Source organism: Mugil cephalus, chromosome 16 (assembly GCF_022458985.1).
Source record: "Mugil cephalus isolate CIBA_MC_2020 chromosome 16, CIBA_Mcephalus_1.1, whole genome shotgun sequence".
Classification (NCBI taxonomy): Eukaryota; Metazoa; Chordata; class Actinopteri; order Mugiliformes; family Mugilidae; genus Mugil; species Mugil cephalus.
Genome location: NC_061785.1, coordinates 17,324,502 through 17,342,159, shown reverse-complemented (window position 1 = coordinate 17,342,159; position 17,658 = coordinate 17,324,502). Strand labels below are relative to the sequence as shown.

Genomic DNA, 17,658 nt, shown 5'->3' with positions numbered 1-17,658 from the left:
GCCTCAGAGATTCCGGTGTTTGGTGATGAAACTCTACAAAGTTTGAGGCAACCGTATTGAAAACATTTGTTACCTGTACTGTTGTCTTTTTTCCCCTATTACCGGTCTTATTTTTCGTATTTCTCGTTTAAGGTCGCATTCTTCTTCAGTCGCTTGGGGTATTTTATATCACTGTTTTCCAAGTCTTTAATAGTAAGATGCGCAATTATGCGCACGAGTGACGCTCGCGAACCCACTGCGCACACCGCGCGGGACACCAGCCTCACTTCTGTGTTTACAACCTGATCTCTGTTCTGTTCCAGGTGCAGATTCTTCCTCTGTAAAACCAAATTAGCAACATTTTTCAATGACGAGCTAATAGCAGTGCGTCTCCTCCCTTCAGTGTTTCAGACAGGGACGGATATCAAGCCAAATAAAAAAAAAACACCATCTCTTCAAGATGTCTGATGCTTGGTAAGGTATTTAAAAGAAAATGTTTTGAACTTAAGGTTTTCTCTACAAAATGGCAATCTTTATAAAAGTCTATCATATTGCTGTCACTCTTTTTATAGAGTTAGTGTAAAGCAGTTTGCTACAATTCTTCCAATATATTTCTTTAAGTCAAGCTTAAGTGCACTTTTCACTTTGTAATAGATGCACATAGTTAAACCTGCAGTCTAAATTAAGCCATCAATCTCACTGAGTTTTGGTTTTCTTTTCAGCACCTCTGAGCCTGCTGTCGCCATCAGGGCTATTGATAAACACTCAGTGCATCAGATCTGCTCAGGACAAGTGGTGCTGACCTTGGCCACCGCTGTCAAAGAGCTGGTGGAGAACAGCATTGATGCAGGAGCCACAAACGTTGGTGAGGACAGATGTGTTGCTCACCCTTCCTATGTCTTTTTTTTTAAAAATTGTAATGGACTGTGAGGAAAACAATCTTTATGTTTACTTCTCCTCCAGATGTCAAGCTGAAGGAGTGTGGAGCCGAACAGCTGGAGGTGTCAGACAATGGCAAAGGTGTAGAGGAGGCTAACTTTGAAGGACTGAGTAAGTGTCAGTTACGAGTAGCTGCACATTTAACAAAGCCTGTCTGATTCTTATGGGTAAGTCACGTTTCCTCTGTGTCCCACAGCACTGAAACACCACACGTCAAAGATAAGGGATTTCTCCGATCTCATTCACGTGGAAACATTTGGCTTCAGAGGGGAGGCCCTAAGCTCTTTATGTGCTCTGAGGTAAAACTCTTCATTTGACACCTCGATTATGAACATAAACTTAATTTTATAGAAATATAATAAACCTCTGACTTCTTGCTGCAGTGACCTGAGTGTGATAACATGCCATGAGTCCAGCCAGGTGGGCACCAAGCTGGTGTTTGACCACAAAGGCCACCTAGTGCAGAAGGTACCTCATCCCCGGCAGCAGGGCACCACAGTCAGCCTGCAGCAGCTCTTCTACACCCTACCTGTTAGACACAAGGAGTTCCAGCGCAATATTAAGAAGGTCAGATATTAATATATTTTTTTTCCTTTGTTCTGCATGTTTTAGCCCTAGGCTCTATATAATAATAGATGAACATAATTGAATATGTACTTGTTGTGTTTTGCAGGAGTATGCAAAAATGATGCATGTGCTGCAGTCCTACTGTATCATCTCTACAGGAGTGCGTATTACCTGCTCCAACCAGAACGGGCAGGGAAAGCGCAGCACAGTCCTCAGCACCAGCGGCAGTCAGTGTATGAGAGACAACATTGGGGCCATATTTGGACCAAAGCAGGTTATTGGTTTCACATTTTTGTTGTTTTATTTTCTAGGCAAATATGTATAATATGAGGATATGCCAATTAAAAACCATGCCATTGCAGTTGCTTGATTTTTAAAATAAAATTTGTTTGGTGATTAAATATTTTGCTGTTTGTCCCACAGCTACAGAGTCTTCTTTCTTTCCAGCAAATATCTCCTACAGAGAATATCATAGATGAATACGGACTCAAGGTAGCAGATCTACCCAAACAGCTTTTTACGTGAGTGGCACCATTTCATTTAAGTCTTATAAGACTTCTCTAAACGCTTTTTAAAATGTAAAATGTCTTCATTGGCAGCATCACAGGGTTTGTGTCTCGGGGTGACCATGGCGTTGGAAGAAGCTCGACAGACAGGCAGTTCTTTTTTATTAACAATCGACCGTGTGACCCCCTAAAGGTAGTCCATGCTGATTGGATTAATTTAGAAAATGTGTGTGTTCACATTTTCACATTAACCTCTTGTCATTCCCACCTCGCAGGTAACCAAGCTTGTGAATGAAGTTTATCACATGTACAACAGACATCAGTATCCATTTGTTGCCTTGAACATAGCTGTTGCCTCAGGTGAGACGATCCCCAGAAATCAAACTGACCTTATTTCTCAAGCACACTTGATCTTTCGGTTCTATGTGAGTGTTTTTGTGTTGTGTTTTCAGAGTGTGTGGATGTGAACGTAACCCCAGACAAACGGCAGATTTTCCTACAGGAGGAGAAACTCCTGCTGGCTGTTCTAAAGACCTCTCTTATCACTATGTATGAGGCTGGCGTAAATAAGATCAGCTTGAACTATACACCTACAGCCAGCACCAGTAAGTGATCTTTGCATTTAGCTTTCATATCAGCAGTTGAGACCTGTGTGTATTGATATTATAGTGGAATTACATAACTGAGAGATTTTAAAAATAACTGTTTGCGGTTGTGTTTAGATGCAGCATCTTCTGAAAGAGTCATTTTGTCTAATGAGATCAAGCCAGACCCCGGAGAGGACGTCCAAACAGTTACTCCAAAGACATCTATAAACCTGTCTGGCCTGAAAGCTGCTTTTTCAAATCATAACAGCTCCAATTTTGGGAACAAGTCAAGTATGGGCAAAGCATCCAGCTGTGGCCCATCACAAAAGACTCTGCAGTCTTTTTTTAAGGGTTCTGTCAAACCTTCAGCATGCAGCCCAAGTGTAAAATCTCCTTTGAAGTCAACTAGAGAACCAGCTAAAGGGGGAAGATCTGTGTTAGATGGGTTTAGGTATGGAAGGATGTCTTGCAGTGATGCTGATTCTGAAAAGAACAGCAATGGATCCAGCTGCGATCTCACTGTGGCAACACCGGATGGTCAGTGTTCTGGACTGGAGTTCAACTCTCCTGAAGCGGTGATTGACGTAACGAGTGTGAAAAATGAAACAGGTGAAGATGCATCAGAAAATGTTTGCACTGTTTCTGAAGACCCGGAGTTACAAGCTGAAGCGTTCACTTCTAATGAGGTCTCTGCTGAAAGCCCAGAGGCTAAGAGACCCAGGATAGAGACTCCACATTTCCCCTTGGAACAAATATCCAACGCTTTTTCAAACAGTTCGGAGGATTCTTCTCCTGTGGTGGATGCCCCAGTCCACCGACAGAAGAGGGCGATGTCCCTCCAGTTCTCTTTGCAAGAGCTGACGGAGAAGATTAGAAGGTTGCAAGATAGGCAGAAAGAGAGGGATAGCATGGAGCTATGCTACCGACGCTTCAGAGCCAAGATCAACCCTGGAGAAAACCAAAGTGCAGAGGAAGAGCTCAAGAAAGAAATCAGGTAGGATTTTTCTCCTGTGACTGTAGCTGACTCAACATATTAGCGTTAATATTCAAAACAGGAAATTCAAGAACAAATTTAACATAAAGACAACTGTGCACTGCCCAGAGATGTTCCCAATAAGACCCTAACCCCAGGCATTTAGAACTTACTTGGATAAGTGGTGAAACATTTTCACGAATACTCAAGGAAGTTCAGTTACCTTTGCTTTAGCTTTGTTATTTAAATATACCATGACCTGGATGACTAAGAATCTTCCCAGACAAAATCGTATATGACCTTTCTTCTTCGCAGTAAAGAAATGTTTAAGGAAATGGAGATCATCGGTCAGTTTAACCTGGGCTTCATTATCACCAAACTCAAGACGGACATCTTCATGATTGATCAACATGCCACGGATGAGAAATACAACTTTGAGATGCTGCAGCAGCACACCGTGCTCCAAGGACAGAAACTCATTGTGTGAGAATCTAAATCTATATATAACGTATCAAACCTATTTTGAACTGCTTAGTCATTTTTTTTTTTTTTTATGGAATTCGTGTCCTTCTTTACTGTTAAATGGTCTTGTGTTTTTTGTCCTTTATGTCTGCAGCCCACAGAAACTCCACCTCACTGCTATCAGTGAGAATGTACTGATGGAGAACATTGAGATTTTCAGAAAGAATGGCTTTGAGTTTCTAATTGATGATGAAGGTATGACAATGTAACCATTAAATATGACTTTACATACAAGTTATTTCCCATTTCGATGATTCCAAACCAACATTTGCCTTGTGACTGCAGCTCAGGTGATGGAGAGAGTTAAGCTAGTATCACTTCCCACCAGTAAGAACTGGACATTTGGGCCGGCTGACATTGAAGAGCTGATCTTCATGTTGAGTGACAGCCCGGGGGTCATGTGCCGACCGTCCAGGGTGAGGCAGATGTTTGCCTCCAGAGCTTGCCGGAAGTCTGTGAGTACATAGCAGTTACAGCTCGCTTCCAAGTGTTTACTCACACTGATTGTGTACTTTTGGAGTTAAAGGATAACTTCGGAAATTTTCCATTTATTGCAGCAGGCCTCTTGAAACTGTTGTTTTGACGTGCTGCCTTCCATTTGTAGCGCAACAACACACAACTTCAAATGTCCCTGTGCTTGTAAGCTAGCCCAGGAAAGCTTTGCAGAGTAAAGCGCCATTTTGATTTGTGCAAACAAGAAGCACTCTCTCTGTAAGGATCCTTTCCATAATGCTGTCAGTTATTTAAAATAACCATCTGAGCAAGTTTAGTGGACGTAATTTGACACGGACAACTGGCTCTCCTACAGGATTACATCACTGAGTGTATAGAGGTTCATGATCCTCTCAGTAAATCATTTATACTTTACATTGCTGCAAACCATTGTACAAAGCAGCATTTCACACAGATACATTTTCCAATTCCTTGCACTGTGAATCTAATTCAGTCAGGTACGTTAATGTGTTACAATGTTGTAGTGTGTGCTATATAAATTGTCATTGCATTACTGTTGATTTTGTTGACAAAATTAGGCACATACAGATCTCAAATAACTTTAGAAAATGTTCTTGAAATGTACCCACATTTTGTTATTTGCAACATATATATTCTAAATAGTTTTTGCCCTGTCGTCCCTCAGGTGATGATTGGCACTGCTCTGAGCGTCAGTGAGATGAAGAAGCTCGTGGTTCACATGGGGGAAATCGAGCATCCGTGGAACTGTCCTCACGGCAGGCCCACCATGAGACACCTCGCCAACCTGGACATCATCTCACAGGACTGACCCTGTCTGAGAGTCTTGCTTGTAATTCTGTAAAACATCACCTTTGTTGGTGTGGTGATACTAATACAGTACATTTTATGGTTCAAATTCCTAGTTTTGACTGTTTTTGAATGTTTTTCTAGATCTTACTGATATGTTCTGATTTTATTGAGATTTTGTGTCACATTTTTATTTTTTTAGTAGTGGGTTAAAGTAATTTTGTAATAAAATGTATTTTTCACAGCATTTATTTATTTATCTTTCGTGTGTTTTTTATGAGTGTTTACTTTCATGTATAATGAAGCCAAGTCTAGTGCGCTTTTTGATCTGCTCGCGTTGCCGTAGTTGTAGTTGTCCTTCGCCGTTACCATGGCGACTCTTCTACTGCTGGCTTGTGCGCACAGCGACAAATTGATAAAGCACAAGGAGGAGAAGGAGACAGCGATTAAAAATTGGGAAACAGGAAGACGCCTGGACTTACAGATATGCTAAACATGTCGGAGGAAAGAAAAACTAAAAAGTTGTCGACCTGCAGTCCAAGTTTAAGTAGTTCAGCTTTAGCTGAACCGAGTAATGAGCAGCCCGAGAAGGATGGCTTCTATGTACTTCCTCCATTTCTGGTCTTAATTATACAAAGGTAAATACTACTCACAGCATTAATAAATATCTTTAAAAAGTGGTAACGCGGGAATTTCCAATGCCCTGTCAAATAAATGTGGCGTCTCTCTGTAAGATACGAAGGAGAAACCAATGAAGGGCAGTTTCATGGAGAAGGTGTTGCTTGTTTTGAAGGAGGCCACGTGTATAAGGTACAACTGTTAAAAACAACCGAAAGCCATTTACAAAGAGGACATTCTACTTTTTCTATGTAGTAATTGGGTAATTTAATGCCAAAATTAATCATTCACGCCACAGGCTAAAACCTTAGTAGTCATGCTAACTTTTAGATTTCGGAATGGAGACGTCCAGAATACACATTTATTTCTTTTATACATATATATGACATTTAGACATTTCTTCGAATGCTTTATAAAATACCTAAAATTATGAAACTAATATGTCACTACTGTGTGTGTGGTGAAGGGAATGTTTTCCGAAGGACTCATGGATGGACCTGGTGTCTTCACACTTGCAACTGGACTTAAATATGAGGTGGGGTACAGTAATGTTATAATATGGTGACTGTAACTGCCTTAAACTTTATTCAGCCTCTATTAGGAAGTGTTTTACTGATATCCACGACATGCATCCCACATACAGAAAGAATGACATGTACCTGAGCACAGTAAAATATAATAAAGTAATGTTTCATAGGGGGAATAGATGCTCTCAACAAAATTTTATGTGCATTTACAATTTTTTTTTTTTTAATCCAACAGGGAGAATTTGTGCGCAACATTCCCATGGGCCAGGGCACATACACCTGGTCAGATGGTAGCTCTTATAGGGGGGAAGTCTACAATGGTATACGACACGGCACGGGAACCTACAAAAGTGCCATTAACGGCGTGACCTACAGCGGACAGTGGCATCATGACAAGAGGCATGGAAAGGTATGATCAGTCTTTTTTTTTAACAAGTATAGTTGTTTTCATTATTATTTCATGGCTTATTTTTAATTGGTTTTGTCTGTACAAGGGCACAGTGTATTATAATGTGGAAAAGACGTCCTGGTACAAAGGAGACTGGGTGATGAACAAGAGAGAGGGGTGGGGAGTTAGATGGTATGTATGGAGTAGATGCACATTCAGATCTGTAGCCTGTAGCCCAGAGTTAAGATCTGTTCCTCTGCAGCTACCCTTCTGGTGACATTTACTCTGGTGAGTGGAGGAACAACCTGAGACATGGAGAGGGCACGATGAAGTGGCCAAACCTGGGGCAGGAGTATGTTGGGAAATGGCGCGATGGAGCCCAGGTATGAAAGCGCACTGTGTATGATCTCAAACACGATGCAGCAGTAATTTTAAGCTTTGTTTTCTCTTTGCTGTTAATCACGTGAGCTCTGTTCCCCGGCAGCACGGGCAAGGCACATACGTGTGGACCTTGAGGCGAGCGGATGAGTCCCAGTATTCCCAGAGCAATCAGTACAAGGGGGATTTCAGTCGGGGTCAGAGGCACGGACTGGGAACCTTTTACTACGCCGGCGGTGCCATCTACGAAGGAGAATGGAAGAACAATAAGAAAGAGGGGCAGGTTAATCAGTGACGCAGCAGAGAATGTTTGCACCTGTTGCATTCTGATGAACCATTTTGCCACCTTTCAACGTAACGCAGGAATCTTTTTCTAATATGTGGTTTGAAGGGCAAATTCACTTTCACGGACGGGCGCGTGTTTGAAGGAAAATTCGTGGACGATCAGATGATGACAGCCAACTCGAATGAAAAGCGAACTCCCACTCCTCTCGGTAAAAACACAACAGCATTTGTAAGCATATAAAAACAAAATGCTTCCTCTGTTTCAGTGTTGCGGTTTGTATCTCGCTACAGGTACATTTCCTTTATCAGAAACTGGCTTACCTGTGCTTGGACCTCACATGGCTCTGAACATCGATTGCCTTCTGGACAAAATCCCCGAGAGAAAGCGTGACACTGAGCGCAAACAGGTCAGGTCTCATCGCAAGCTGAACTCGTGATTCTTTTTCCTCCCCTTGTTTCCACGTGTGTTCTTGTCTCGGTTGCTGCGGCTGCAGGTGGAGTTTGTGGTGCTGAGGCAGGACATGGAGCTGAAGTCGATATACAGTTTCTATAGTCGCCTCGGCCGGGCCCATTCTTCAGACAACACCTTCCTGCTGTCCCGCATGCAGTTCTGGCGCCTGCTCAAAGACTGTAACATCCACCACCGCGGAATTACCCTGACACAGATAGACCATTTCATCAGAGGTATAATAATAATAATTCACTTCTCATACAGGATGGGACAAAGATTCAAATTTCTATAGATTGACACTATAATGCTTTTCATTTTGTGTGTGTGCTTCAGAGGATGAAAACTCAGCTGAGGTTCACTCTCCCGTCACTACTTTCCTGTTTCAGCAACTCCTCAGCTACCTGGTGATCGTGGCCTACCACATCTACAGTAACGTCATGGTGTAAGGATTCAGAACAGATATAATCACCAGAAGATGTATGAGCTGCTTAACCTGCCAGCAATAATATTATTAACACCTTACTACGGGTCAGGTGAATGGCCCTGATCATCTCATTATCTTAGCACCTTTCAGTGGGTGGGATTTATTAGGCGCCAAGAGGCAGAGTTTAAGTATTAGAAGCAGGGAAAATGGGTGCAATGTTCCAGTGGTGTAAATTTATATAAATGCCAGGACCTGTTCTGAGGTTTCCCAGAAGAACATTACATCGTAATGACATCATCACTGCTTAACTGGTTGGTGGTTTTAATGCTCTGGTTTATCAGTGCCAATACGTGAGAAAATAATAATAAATATATTTTTTTCACTTGAAGAAAATGAATTTAAAAACTGTACAAGAAACATTATGTCTCTTTGCAGGTCACAAAAAGACCTTCTGGCAGCCTGCTTAACCAAACTGATGACTGATGACATCCTCCCAAATGCAAAGAATGTAAAAGGTGCTCGCTCTCGTCACTGCAAGTGCATGTGTCATGAGGAAAAACGAGTTACTTAATAATATTTTGTGCAAAATATTGTTAAAAATAAAAAGTAAAATAGCCAGTTATAGTCTCCTTGTCTGGAGGTTTAGATATGACATAGCCACAGAAACTGATGAGGTTCCACACTTAGCGTAATAACTACAGCCGTGTCGATCCAGGCCTCCTGTTCAGGCAGCCTGAGTTTGCAGTGAAGGCTATGAGCTACAGGAAGAGGTGCTGGGAAGTATATCAGGCGTACTGCAGGGACAACGCACCACGTCGAGATGACCAGACCATGACCTGCCTACATCTGCTGTGGATGTTCAAGGTACTGTTGTATCATGGGTATCATCTGGTTCTGGTTAATTTTTCGTACTGAGCACAAAAATAAATGGAACAAATCTACAACAGAACCAGAAAGCTGGAGGGAAGATCTTTAAAAGGGCCATCGGATGAATGAATTACTTCCTGCTAAGACATTGTGTTGATTAATGTTTTGCAACCCTTGCTAGGATCTACATCTACTGGACCATAAGTTGACCACTCTGAGGCTATTGGAGATCGCTAATGCAGAGAACTGTGACAACAACCCGTCCTCCTGTGTGGATCTGGAGGTCTGCCTGGAGAGTTTACACAATAAAATGACCTATTATTTTCCATTGTTTTCCAGTGCCCTGTTGTCATCCCACTCTTTCTGCTGCAGATTACGTTCCTGGAGTTTTTCGAGGTACTTCTGGGTTGTGCAGAAGTTAAGTGTCAGCAGGTTTCTGAAGCCCTCGGGGAGGACCGGCCCCAGTCTGGTTCTGACCCTGAGGCCAGGATGGATTTACCTGAGGCAGGAGCCAGGGAGGAAATAATGCAGACGACAGACAGCTCATCCCCATCGGTCAGATATTTTCTCAAACTTGCTATGACGTTCTGCACCTATGCAATTATTTCACATGATCATCGTGTAGATCATATGCATAACTTAATGTGAGATTATTAAAACAAATCCATTATTGCCATTGATACTAATGAAATATGCTTTTAACTAGTGGCATGGAGTGTAACTCTTTAGCATCAACATCATGTGTTAACACAGACGGGGACTTCCACTGATCAGGATGTGGGGAGTCAACACGTCAAGACTGAAATAAGTGAGACACCGCAATCTGCAGGTTTGACCTCATTTCAAATGTAGTCTATGTTCAGAAAGTAAAGAGTTATTTAATTCAGTACTCTGATCCTAAAAAATGTGCCCTGACTCTTTATGAACCAGTTGTGTTTCCTCTAGAACACACAGAAGAGCTCAGAGGTGAAGGAACATGTGTGGAAACCAGTGACACGGAGGCCAGAAAAGACCAGGACCTGGATCTGGAACAGAGGATCCAGACAGTCCATCAGTTCTTTAATCATTTTCTTTTCCCAGCATATGACCATCACCAGTTAGTGACCAGAAAGATGAATGAAGAGAAGCCCCCCCTGGTGGCGGGGGGTCAAAGACACATCACTGTGGCTAAGGCCCAGGAAATGGTAAACTTGTAGCCAAGATTTACTTGTTTCTGTTGGGTCAGAACAAACCTTTATAAAGGGAACCAGTAAATGAATATACCAGTATCTAGTATATTTTAGAACATTGTAAACTGTGACTTGACATAAATAGAAATGATTTGAGGCGAAAGATACAAATTATTATCAATTAAACTTTGTATTGAAAATTAAAGCCAGATGGCAACTACTGTTTTTCTTTCTTGTGGGTTTCATTCCAGTTGTAGTTTTGGACAGTCTTCTTGCAAATCACTCTACTGCTCCCTTACATTTTACTCGAGTATTTTCATGCAGTGCTCAGTGTTGTTCTGGTTGTGTTGCAGGTTAAAGGGACATTGTGAAGCAGATGAAGGACACAAGATGCAGTGACAGAAGCATCCAAGAAACTTGTTGAAAACAGGATGAAACTAACTCTTCTATATTTGTACAATCAATGCAGTGTAAAATTTGTTCTTTTTCAAATACAGTCAGTAAGTCAGTGTCAGTTCACTCATTATTTATGACACAAGACAAATAAAGACAATCAGCAATTTTCTGGTTATAACTAAAGCTTTAATTAGAACTTTATGTAGGACAAAAATATTTTTTCTAGTAATCTAAAAGTGAAAGTCAAAAGCTTTTTCTTTTTTTAAAAAAAGGAGCTAAAAAGAAAACAAACCGATATATATATCAACATTAAACACAATCTGACACACGCTACTTGTTAGGAGGGGTGAAGACCATGAGGTCACTTGGGCAGACAGACGGGCGTATCCTGTCCTTCAGGTCCGGGGTGAAGAGAAGCAGGGCAGACTCTGCCATCTGGACCAAAACATTACAAAGAAAACCCATTAATAACGGTCACTTTATCATTGATGACTAAGACTAGAGTGAATAGATCCACTTGAATATTAAAGTTAATATTTAAAGGAAAAGAAAAGAAAGTGTAAATCTATTAACCTGTGGTGACTGGAGAGATAACAGGGGAGACACCGCTGGTAGTGCTGTGGTAAGAGTGAGCAAACACATTAACATGCAGCTTGTAACAGTGCAGCTATGCCCTTGTAATCAGAAAAAATGGTTAAGAGGCTAAGAGCAGCATATGACTTCTACTTTTCCTCACTTAAAACTCATTTCAATATACCCCGATCAGCCACAACATTACAACCACTGAGGAGTGAAGTGAATGACATTGACCATCTTGTGACAATTCAATGTTCTGCTGGGAAACTTTTGGACCTGTATCTGTGGAATGCACTGGAGCAAGCCTGATCCAGAGAGCCCTCCCCCAACCCACAGGACCCAAAGACCCCCACTAACAACATTCTGTTACTAGACACCACAGGACACCCTCAGGAGACCCATGTCCATTCTCTGATGAGTCACAAATGTGACCTACACAATTTAAGAAAGGTCATAATGTTATGGCTGATCGGTGTAGGAGTTATTGATTAACAGAATAGGTAAATAACACCAAGTGGGCAGTGTGTGCATGCGAAGTACCTATGAGCCTCAGTCATACCTGGTTCTTGCTGAGAAAGCACATCCGGCTCAACTCTGGGACTCTCCATCTCTAAATCCACTGCCATGGGGGACATCTCTTTGGAGACCGTCTCCATCGGTGACAGGCTGCATCTCTGTGACGGCTGGAGGTAACGTTCAAAGTCCAGCCCAGGAATTTCCTAAAAATTACAAAGGAAATTCATTTTTTCATTGCACAGCTATTGAAAACAGCAATCGTATTAGACTTGTGCTTACAGAAACAGAATTCAAATGAGTGAAGTCTGTAGGAGGCATTACCTCAACAATTGAGCTGTCTGGTGTGTGACACACAGACTGTTGGTCCTGCACGGCAGCAGAGGAGATGGGAGGCTGGGCAGGAGTTAGATTAGGGGTCAGTATGAAACTCAAGGCTGATGAGGGCTCAGGGGTCTGGGAGACATGAGGAGGTATGTTACACAATGACAGAGGGAGCTCAGCACCGGAGCCTTCGGCCGGCTTGTCGCTCTCCTCGACTACAGAAATGGCTGGAGGCAAAATTATGGGCGTGCCCATTATAGGAATGCACGCAGTAGTCTCCTGTGTAGAGGCCGTTTCATCAAGGCTTCCCTCTGGCCTGGTGTCTTCTGTAAGCACTTCCTTGACAGGTGAGAAACACAGAGAGGTGTTGACAGCATCGCTCCTGCTCTGGGGAGGCTGAGGAGTTCCACACTGAGACCTGGGTGCTGGGGTTTGTTCCAGGGCGAGGCGGAGCGGCACGGGAATGTGGACGGGATGAGCGGGAGAAGTGTGGACGGGAGTCTGCGACAATGCAAGGGACCGCCGAGTGACTCTTCTAGGTGAGAGATACGTGGAGCAGGGAGAGGCCTGTGGCAGCACAGCGGCACTCAGACGGCTGGATCTCCTAACTGAACCTGGATACAGTAAATCAAGATGTACACCACAGTTATTAGACCAAACGTATGGTTATAGACCACATGACATGAAAAGAAATGTCTCTGTCAAATAGCCGATTTCCCCCTCACCTAATGGTTTGGCTGGGCTCTCCACCTTGAAGAAGCCTCCGTCAAAGACTACCGCGTCCAGCGTCTGGGCTCCTGCTTGAGGTTTGGGTTCCTGAGAGATTATGACGGCGTCTTCCTCGGTGTTACCGCCGCTTTCTCCGGCTGCTTTCTCCGCTTCAGCTGCCTGCTGCTTGGCTTTCATGGCGGCTTTCACAGCAGCCAGACGTGATTTGGCTGCTGCTTTCGTTACCGTTGGCTTAACCGGTGCAGCAGATGCTTTCTGTGAAGCAGAGTGTAACTGGTTAAACAACCCTTTAAAACAAGAAATCCACTTTCTCAAACAGATGTCTACAAAGGAATGAACAAAGAAAGACGTAGTTTAAATGAAAGTGTCTGCACCTTCACCATTTTCCTCTGTCGTGGAGGGGGTTTGTGCTCCTCCACCCAGCCTCTGCCCTCTGCTTCTCTGAGAGCGTCAAACTTCTTGTTGACATCCTCCACCTGAAAGACAGCAAATTACATACAGTATATCTCATCTTCTTCTCCTCATGTGTTTTGTGTCTGAAACTATGCTGCAGTCTCCTGCGAGGAACTCACCTGGTAATAAACCATGTCCCAGAATCCCTGCAGGTCAGTGCAGGTGGTGATCTTCTCCCCTCGGCCCAGCTCACAGTCATCCACCAGACCGCCGAACTGCTTAAAGCGCTCTTTCATCAGCAGCCGCGCTTGGCCGACCGCTGTACGCATACGGTCTCGCACTAAACAGACAAGAAGAATGACACTAAATTATGAATGTACAGTCAGAGCAATATGACGATGATCACTTTTAAAAAAACGAATGAATTCATCCATCTGCCGCCCATAAAGATGACAAACTCACTTTCTTCTGGGATGGACTCATCCTCCACTTTAGACTCCCAGTGGGAACATAGACTCATCAGCCGGTCTGTCTCATTGGCAATTTCCGATCTGAATAATTTAAAAAGAAGAAACACTGAATTATTAGGATTAATTATTAAAAACCAAGCAATAGATGACTAAAAGGATTCACCAAGGTTTTCCACCTGAAGTACGGTACGTCGTGCTTTGATTCCAGGGGACTGCCTGGAGTGGGAGAGGCTACTGCAGGAGACGTACGTGGAGGAGAGCGATGAGGGGATTCAGGGCAAATGGGTTTATTTGACTCATCCTGAGGCTCTGCGCTCAATACGAGGGCCGGTGGGAGATTAAAGCTGGAGCTGGGCAGGACAAGACACATACTTCAGTCACAACATTTAGAACATACTTCTCTATACTACAATACAGAAATATTAAAGCATTCAATTGTTTTACTTAACATACGAAAGGGGAAAAACAGAACAGACCTGGGTGTAAGGAAGGCGTCTGCTGAGCGAGGGGTGAGAGGTTCAAACTTGAAGTTGGACAGGCCAGCAGGAGCATGGAAGACAAAACCATCCGGAGCAAACGAAGACAAAGAGGACTGAGGCTCAGTGGGATCCACGGCAGGAACAGTTTCTTCTGGAGCTTTGTCCACCACCATGTCTTCCTCCTCAGAACAGGGCTTGTCCTCTGGCTCTTGTGTCTGAGGCTTGTTCAGTTCAGACTCCTACACAAGACATGAATAACAAACTTATTTATCCACCGGTTATTTAATACTAATCACAGGTCTAGAATAGTATGTGACTCAAAGAAACACCTACCTTTACAACAGTAGGGTTGATGTTGTTGTTGACATTTACTGTAATATTAAAAGGAGAGATACAAAAAAATGGTGTAAGCACTAAAATCATTTTAAATAACATTTGAAAGCTGATTAAGAGTCTGGGTTTAATTTATGACGATACCTTTACGGTTCCTTTCTCTGCCAGATGAGGGCGCCACAGGGTTAACAATTGCTCTGCTCCTTGTGGTTCTTCCATCTGAGGACAAACAGACATTTAACATGTTTTTTTTTTCTTTTTTAGAACAGATCTGGTCCTCTTTGTTTGTACATTACAGTCCCTATACCAAACAATTATCAGAGTGTGACAAAACCAGAGACTTATAAGATGACAACACTGGTCGAGTGTGTACCTGCAGCCTTGTCCTTGGGTTTATCTTTCACCACAGAGGTTGCTGTAACAGGAGGCCTGTTGGCTGATCTGGTTGACAAAGCCCGTACAACTGGCTCCACTGTGGTAAGATGTCAAGACACAGAGACACAGATTGAGATGCAAGAAATGCGAAACAACACAGAAGAGCAACATGGTGAAAACAACCCAATAGCTGGTCTAAATGTCTAGTTACGCGTGGGGATTATTAATTACCTGCACAAACTTTGGCCTTTGTCGTAGTTGGTGCTGGCGCAAGCTTGACAGCAGCCATCCGGGTTCTTGTTGATCTTTCCACAGCAGGTTGTACTAAAGGAAGAATGGGAAATTGTATCTTAAACACATTAGCATTCAGCAGGTCACATGGTCAATTTTAAATAAAGAGAAATTCAGCTTTTATACCTTTCTTTGCCCCAGCATTTGGATCATGCATCTTCAGAGGCTGTAACAACAACAAAAAAGTGTGGTTAGCTTTAACTTTTAAACAATGCGGCAAAACAATGCAGAAGGTCTGAGATAGTTTAATAGTACTTTTTGCTGCTGTTTCATTGAACGAGTGACTCTGGTATTCTCAGATGTAACCGTCGTTTTCTAAAAGACAAACGAAAACTACACGTTAGAGTCGTTCATCACTACACCTGTATCAAAACACGAAGAGCTATCCCCCCGTTATAACCCCTGTCATGATATCTAAAGAGAGCAAAGAACGGGAGAGGTGTATTTCACAAACATTTGTTTCACCCTCACCTCCTTAGGTTTAGCAGGAGCACCTGGAATAACAGGCAGTGGCACGATGGTAAGGTCTTCCTTTGGATGATAGAGGCCGGTCTTAAATACCCCTTTACGCTCCCTGTCTCTCTTTTCCTTCTCTTTTTCCAGAGCCTTCCGCTCTTTCCAGCGCTCAAGCTGTTTCAGCCTCTCCTCCACCGCTGTAGCTACAGAGAGACAAGGGTGGGATAGAGACAAAAATTAGCTGAATGATGTGCACAGAAAAGGTAGAAATGAACGATAATCCCAAATCCTAATGTACATCATAAAAAGACATGTTATAGACCATTATACACGTGAAAAGTCAGCTTGAGTTGTAGCGGTGATGTGAAATTAAGCCGTACTTGTTGCAGGTTTTCCTTTCTTCTGCGTCTTCTCCTGAATGACTGACATGTTGCCCACTGCGATGGAGGCATCCAGACAAGACATTTCCATCTCCTGGAGCTTTTCCAACTGCCTACGCGTGTTCAAGACCCGCTCTCGATTTTCCTTCTGGGACTGAGACCTTCTACGGGACATTTTTACCCTCAGCATCGACACGCTGGCATCCCGCTGTCGCAGGCTCGCAAACCGTGAGTCCATGTTCACGGATCTGGAGGAATTGTTGGAAGAGCAGAGGAAAGTGTGGGTTCACTGCATATGACAGTTACTGGCAGAATTGCGAAACATATTAAGGACACCAGTGGCTTTGCTAGTATGGGGAAATATTTTCAATTGATAATAGAAAATGAATAAAGTTTAAATTAAAAACTGAAATCTGTTATGTGCTGTGATCAAATATAGCAACAAATAAACAAACATTTGGTCACAAATTTAAACTATGTTCTTTATTATTTAATTACCTCTCCCACAAGAACTACAGACATGTCAACAAACCATATGTACTGAGCAGCTCTGTACAATGACCCCAGGCTGCTACAATTACAGCATAACAAAAGTAGATATTTTGGGCTGTTTATCTGGAATGACTGCGTCTGGTTTATCCACATTCAGTCACATAACTGCGTGGATTCAGCAGAGTTACAGGAACACGAGTAAACTGGCTCTATTTATCTTAAGTTAACTAAAGTGTTGACCTCAATATGTAGAAGTAAACATTTATATAAAAAAAAATAAAAAAGTTGCATAAATTAAATATTAAGTTGTATTAAGGTATGACACAAAGTTGTGCCATATACATTGTTTCACCACATCTTTAGACGGTAAACACGTTTCCTGGAAAATGCACACAACATTTTAGCTCAACGTTAACGCATTGCTCGGTTAAAGTTTACGTGTGTTAGCCGTCAATTACTTTCTGTCGTTTGCCATCACGCCAGTGCAAAAAACAATACACAGAATTACGGCAAATGGACTTTTCACAGGAGAGCCATCACACGGGCTTAAAGTTAGCATCAAAGGTAGCATCAAAGCTAGCTCTGTAGCTAGCTAACTCCACACCTACTGCTCACAAGAAGCCCTAAACTCTGTTCTCTATGTGGTCTATTAGCAGTCGATATCCGGAAATAAATAAATAGAGTACATATTTAACTTACCTCGTTCTTCCCTCACAAAAATAAACAGTAAAACACCCTTTCTTTAAAAAAATAACTACTAAAAAGACGTAACTACACAACGGTCATACATCTCAGCCTAAAAACACAAACATCCATCGCGGGCGAGTTTTTGAAATTCGTTCGACTTGACGCTGATTGGCTGCAAGTCAACAGGGGCGGTGGCCTCTGATTGGCTGTGAAGCAACAGGGGCGGTGGCCTCTGATTGGCTGTGAAGCAACAGGGGCGGTGGCCTCTGATTGGCTGGGGGTCAACGGGGGCGGTGAATTCTGATTGGCTCTTTTTCTTCTTCT

At 42.7% G+C, this 17,658-nt stretch overlaps 3 protein-coding genes across 6 annotated transcripts; 2 read left to right on the top strand and 1 right to left on the bottom strand.

Annotated features, from left to right (window-relative positions):
- The first annotated feature begins 119 nt into the window (after positions 1-119).
- pms2 (PMS1 homolog 2, mismatch repair system component) lies at positions 120-5,580 on the top strand. The gene is made up of 15 exons (XM_047609156.1): positions 120-453; positions 702-844; positions 943-1,029; positions 1,115-1,217; positions 1,302-1,485; positions 1,592-1,759; positions 1,909-2,006; positions 2,085-2,184; positions 2,267-2,351; positions 2,444-2,596; positions 2,714-3,572; positions 3,867-4,034; positions 4,168-4,268; positions 4,359-4,528; positions 5,212-5,580. The coding sequence occupies exons 1-15, from the start codon at positions 440-442 to the stop codon at positions 5,353-5,355; spliced, it is 2,577 nt and encodes an 858-aa protein (XP_047465112.1). The 5' UTR covers positions 120-439; the 3' UTR covers positions 5,356-5,580.
- A 137-nt stretch (positions 5,581-5,717) lies between these two features.
- Positions 5,718-10,949, top strand: rsph10b (radial spoke head 10 homolog B). Of its 3 annotated transcripts, none has more exons than XM_047609985.1 (18): positions 5,718-5,971; positions 6,068-6,143; positions 6,418-6,486; positions 6,714-6,887; positions 6,973-7,058; positions 7,129-7,249; positions 7,351-7,527; positions 7,636-7,738; positions 7,821-7,936; positions 8,024-8,213; positions 8,314-8,422; positions 8,840-8,919; positions 9,120-9,268; positions 9,453-9,554; positions 9,644-9,826; positions 10,025-10,100; positions 10,217-10,455; positions 10,794-10,949. In XM_047609985.1, exons 1-18 carry the CDS (start codon positions 5,820-5,822, stop codon positions 10,809-10,811), a joined length of 2,220 nt encoding a protein of 739 aa, XP_047465941.1. In that variant the 5' UTR covers positions 5,718-5,819; the 3' UTR covers positions 10,812-10,949. The 3 variants fall into 3 exon arrangements, with proteins under 3 accessions (XP_047465941.1, XP_047465940.1, XP_047465942.1); XM_047609984.1 differs by having other exon boundaries at positions 10,202-10,455; XM_047609986.1 differs by lacking the exon at positions 6,068-6,143 and having other exon boundaries at positions 10,202-10,455.
- A 51-nt stretch (positions 10,950-11,000) lies between these two features.
- On the bottom strand, positions 11,001-17,486 carry dlgap5 (discs, large (Drosophila) homolog-associated protein 5). Of its 2 annotated transcripts, XM_047609982.1 has the most exons (19): positions 17,347-17,486; positions 16,156-16,403; positions 15,791-15,978; positions 15,575-15,634; positions 15,446-15,485; positions 15,260-15,352; positions 15,027-15,125; positions 14,798-14,872; positions 14,654-14,691; positions 14,318-14,559; positions 14,018-14,191; positions 13,834-13,922; positions 13,551-13,711; positions 13,353-13,454; positions 12,975-13,233; positions 12,250-12,863; positions 11,972-12,131; positions 11,410-11,453; positions 11,001-11,271 (listed from the first exon to the last, which is right to left on the bottom strand). In XM_047609982.1, exons 2-19 carry the CDS (start codon positions 16,391-16,393, stop codon positions 11,167-11,169), a joined length of 2,781 nt encoding a protein of 926 aa, XP_047465938.1. In that variant the 5' UTR covers positions 16,394-16,403; positions 17,347-17,486; the 3' UTR covers positions 11,001-11,166. The 2 variants fall into 2 exon arrangements, with proteins under 2 accessions (XP_047465938.1, XP_047465939.1); XM_047609983.1 differs by lacking the exon at positions 11,410-11,453.
- Positions 17,487-17,658: the final 172 nt, after the last annotated feature.

Excerpts from the sequence above, each read along its gene's own strand:
- pms2 (XM_047609156.1), top strand. Across the intron at positions 2,185-2,266 it reads GACCGTGTGACCCCCTAAAG|GTAACCAAGCTTGTGAATGA; the intron begins GTAGTCCATGCT and ends CCCACCTCGCAG. Across the intron at positions 4,529-5,211 it reads CCAGAGCTTGCCGGAAGTCT|GTGATGATTGGCACTGCTCT; the intron begins GTGAGTACATAG and ends GTCGTCCCTCAG.
- rsph10b (XM_047609984.1), top strand. The coding sequence starts at position 5,820 with ATGCTAAACATGTCGGAGGAAAGAAAAACTAAAAAGTTGTCGACCTGC. Across the intron at positions 7,059-7,128 it reads GAGGGGTGGGGAGTTAGATG|CTACCCTTCTGGTGACATTT; the intron begins GTATGTATGGAG and ends GTTCCTCTGCAG. Across the intron at positions 9,269-9,452 it reads ATCTGCTGTGGATGTTCAAG|GATCTACATCTACTGGACCA; the intron begins GTACTGTTGTAT and ends AACCCTTGCTAG.
- dlgap5 (XM_047609982.1), bottom strand. The coding sequence starts at position 16,393 with ATGGACTCACGGTTTGCGAGCCTGCGACAGCGGGATGCCAGCGTGTCG. Across the intron at positions 14,192-14,317 it reads GACGCCTTCCTTACACCCAG|CTCCAGCTTTAATCTCCCAC; the intron begins GTCTGTTCTGTT and ends TGTCCTGCCCAG. Across the intron at positions 11,454-11,971 it reads GCTTTCTCAGCAAGAACCAG|CACTACCAGCGGTGTCTCCC; the intron begins GTATGACTGAGG and ends CTCTTACCACAG.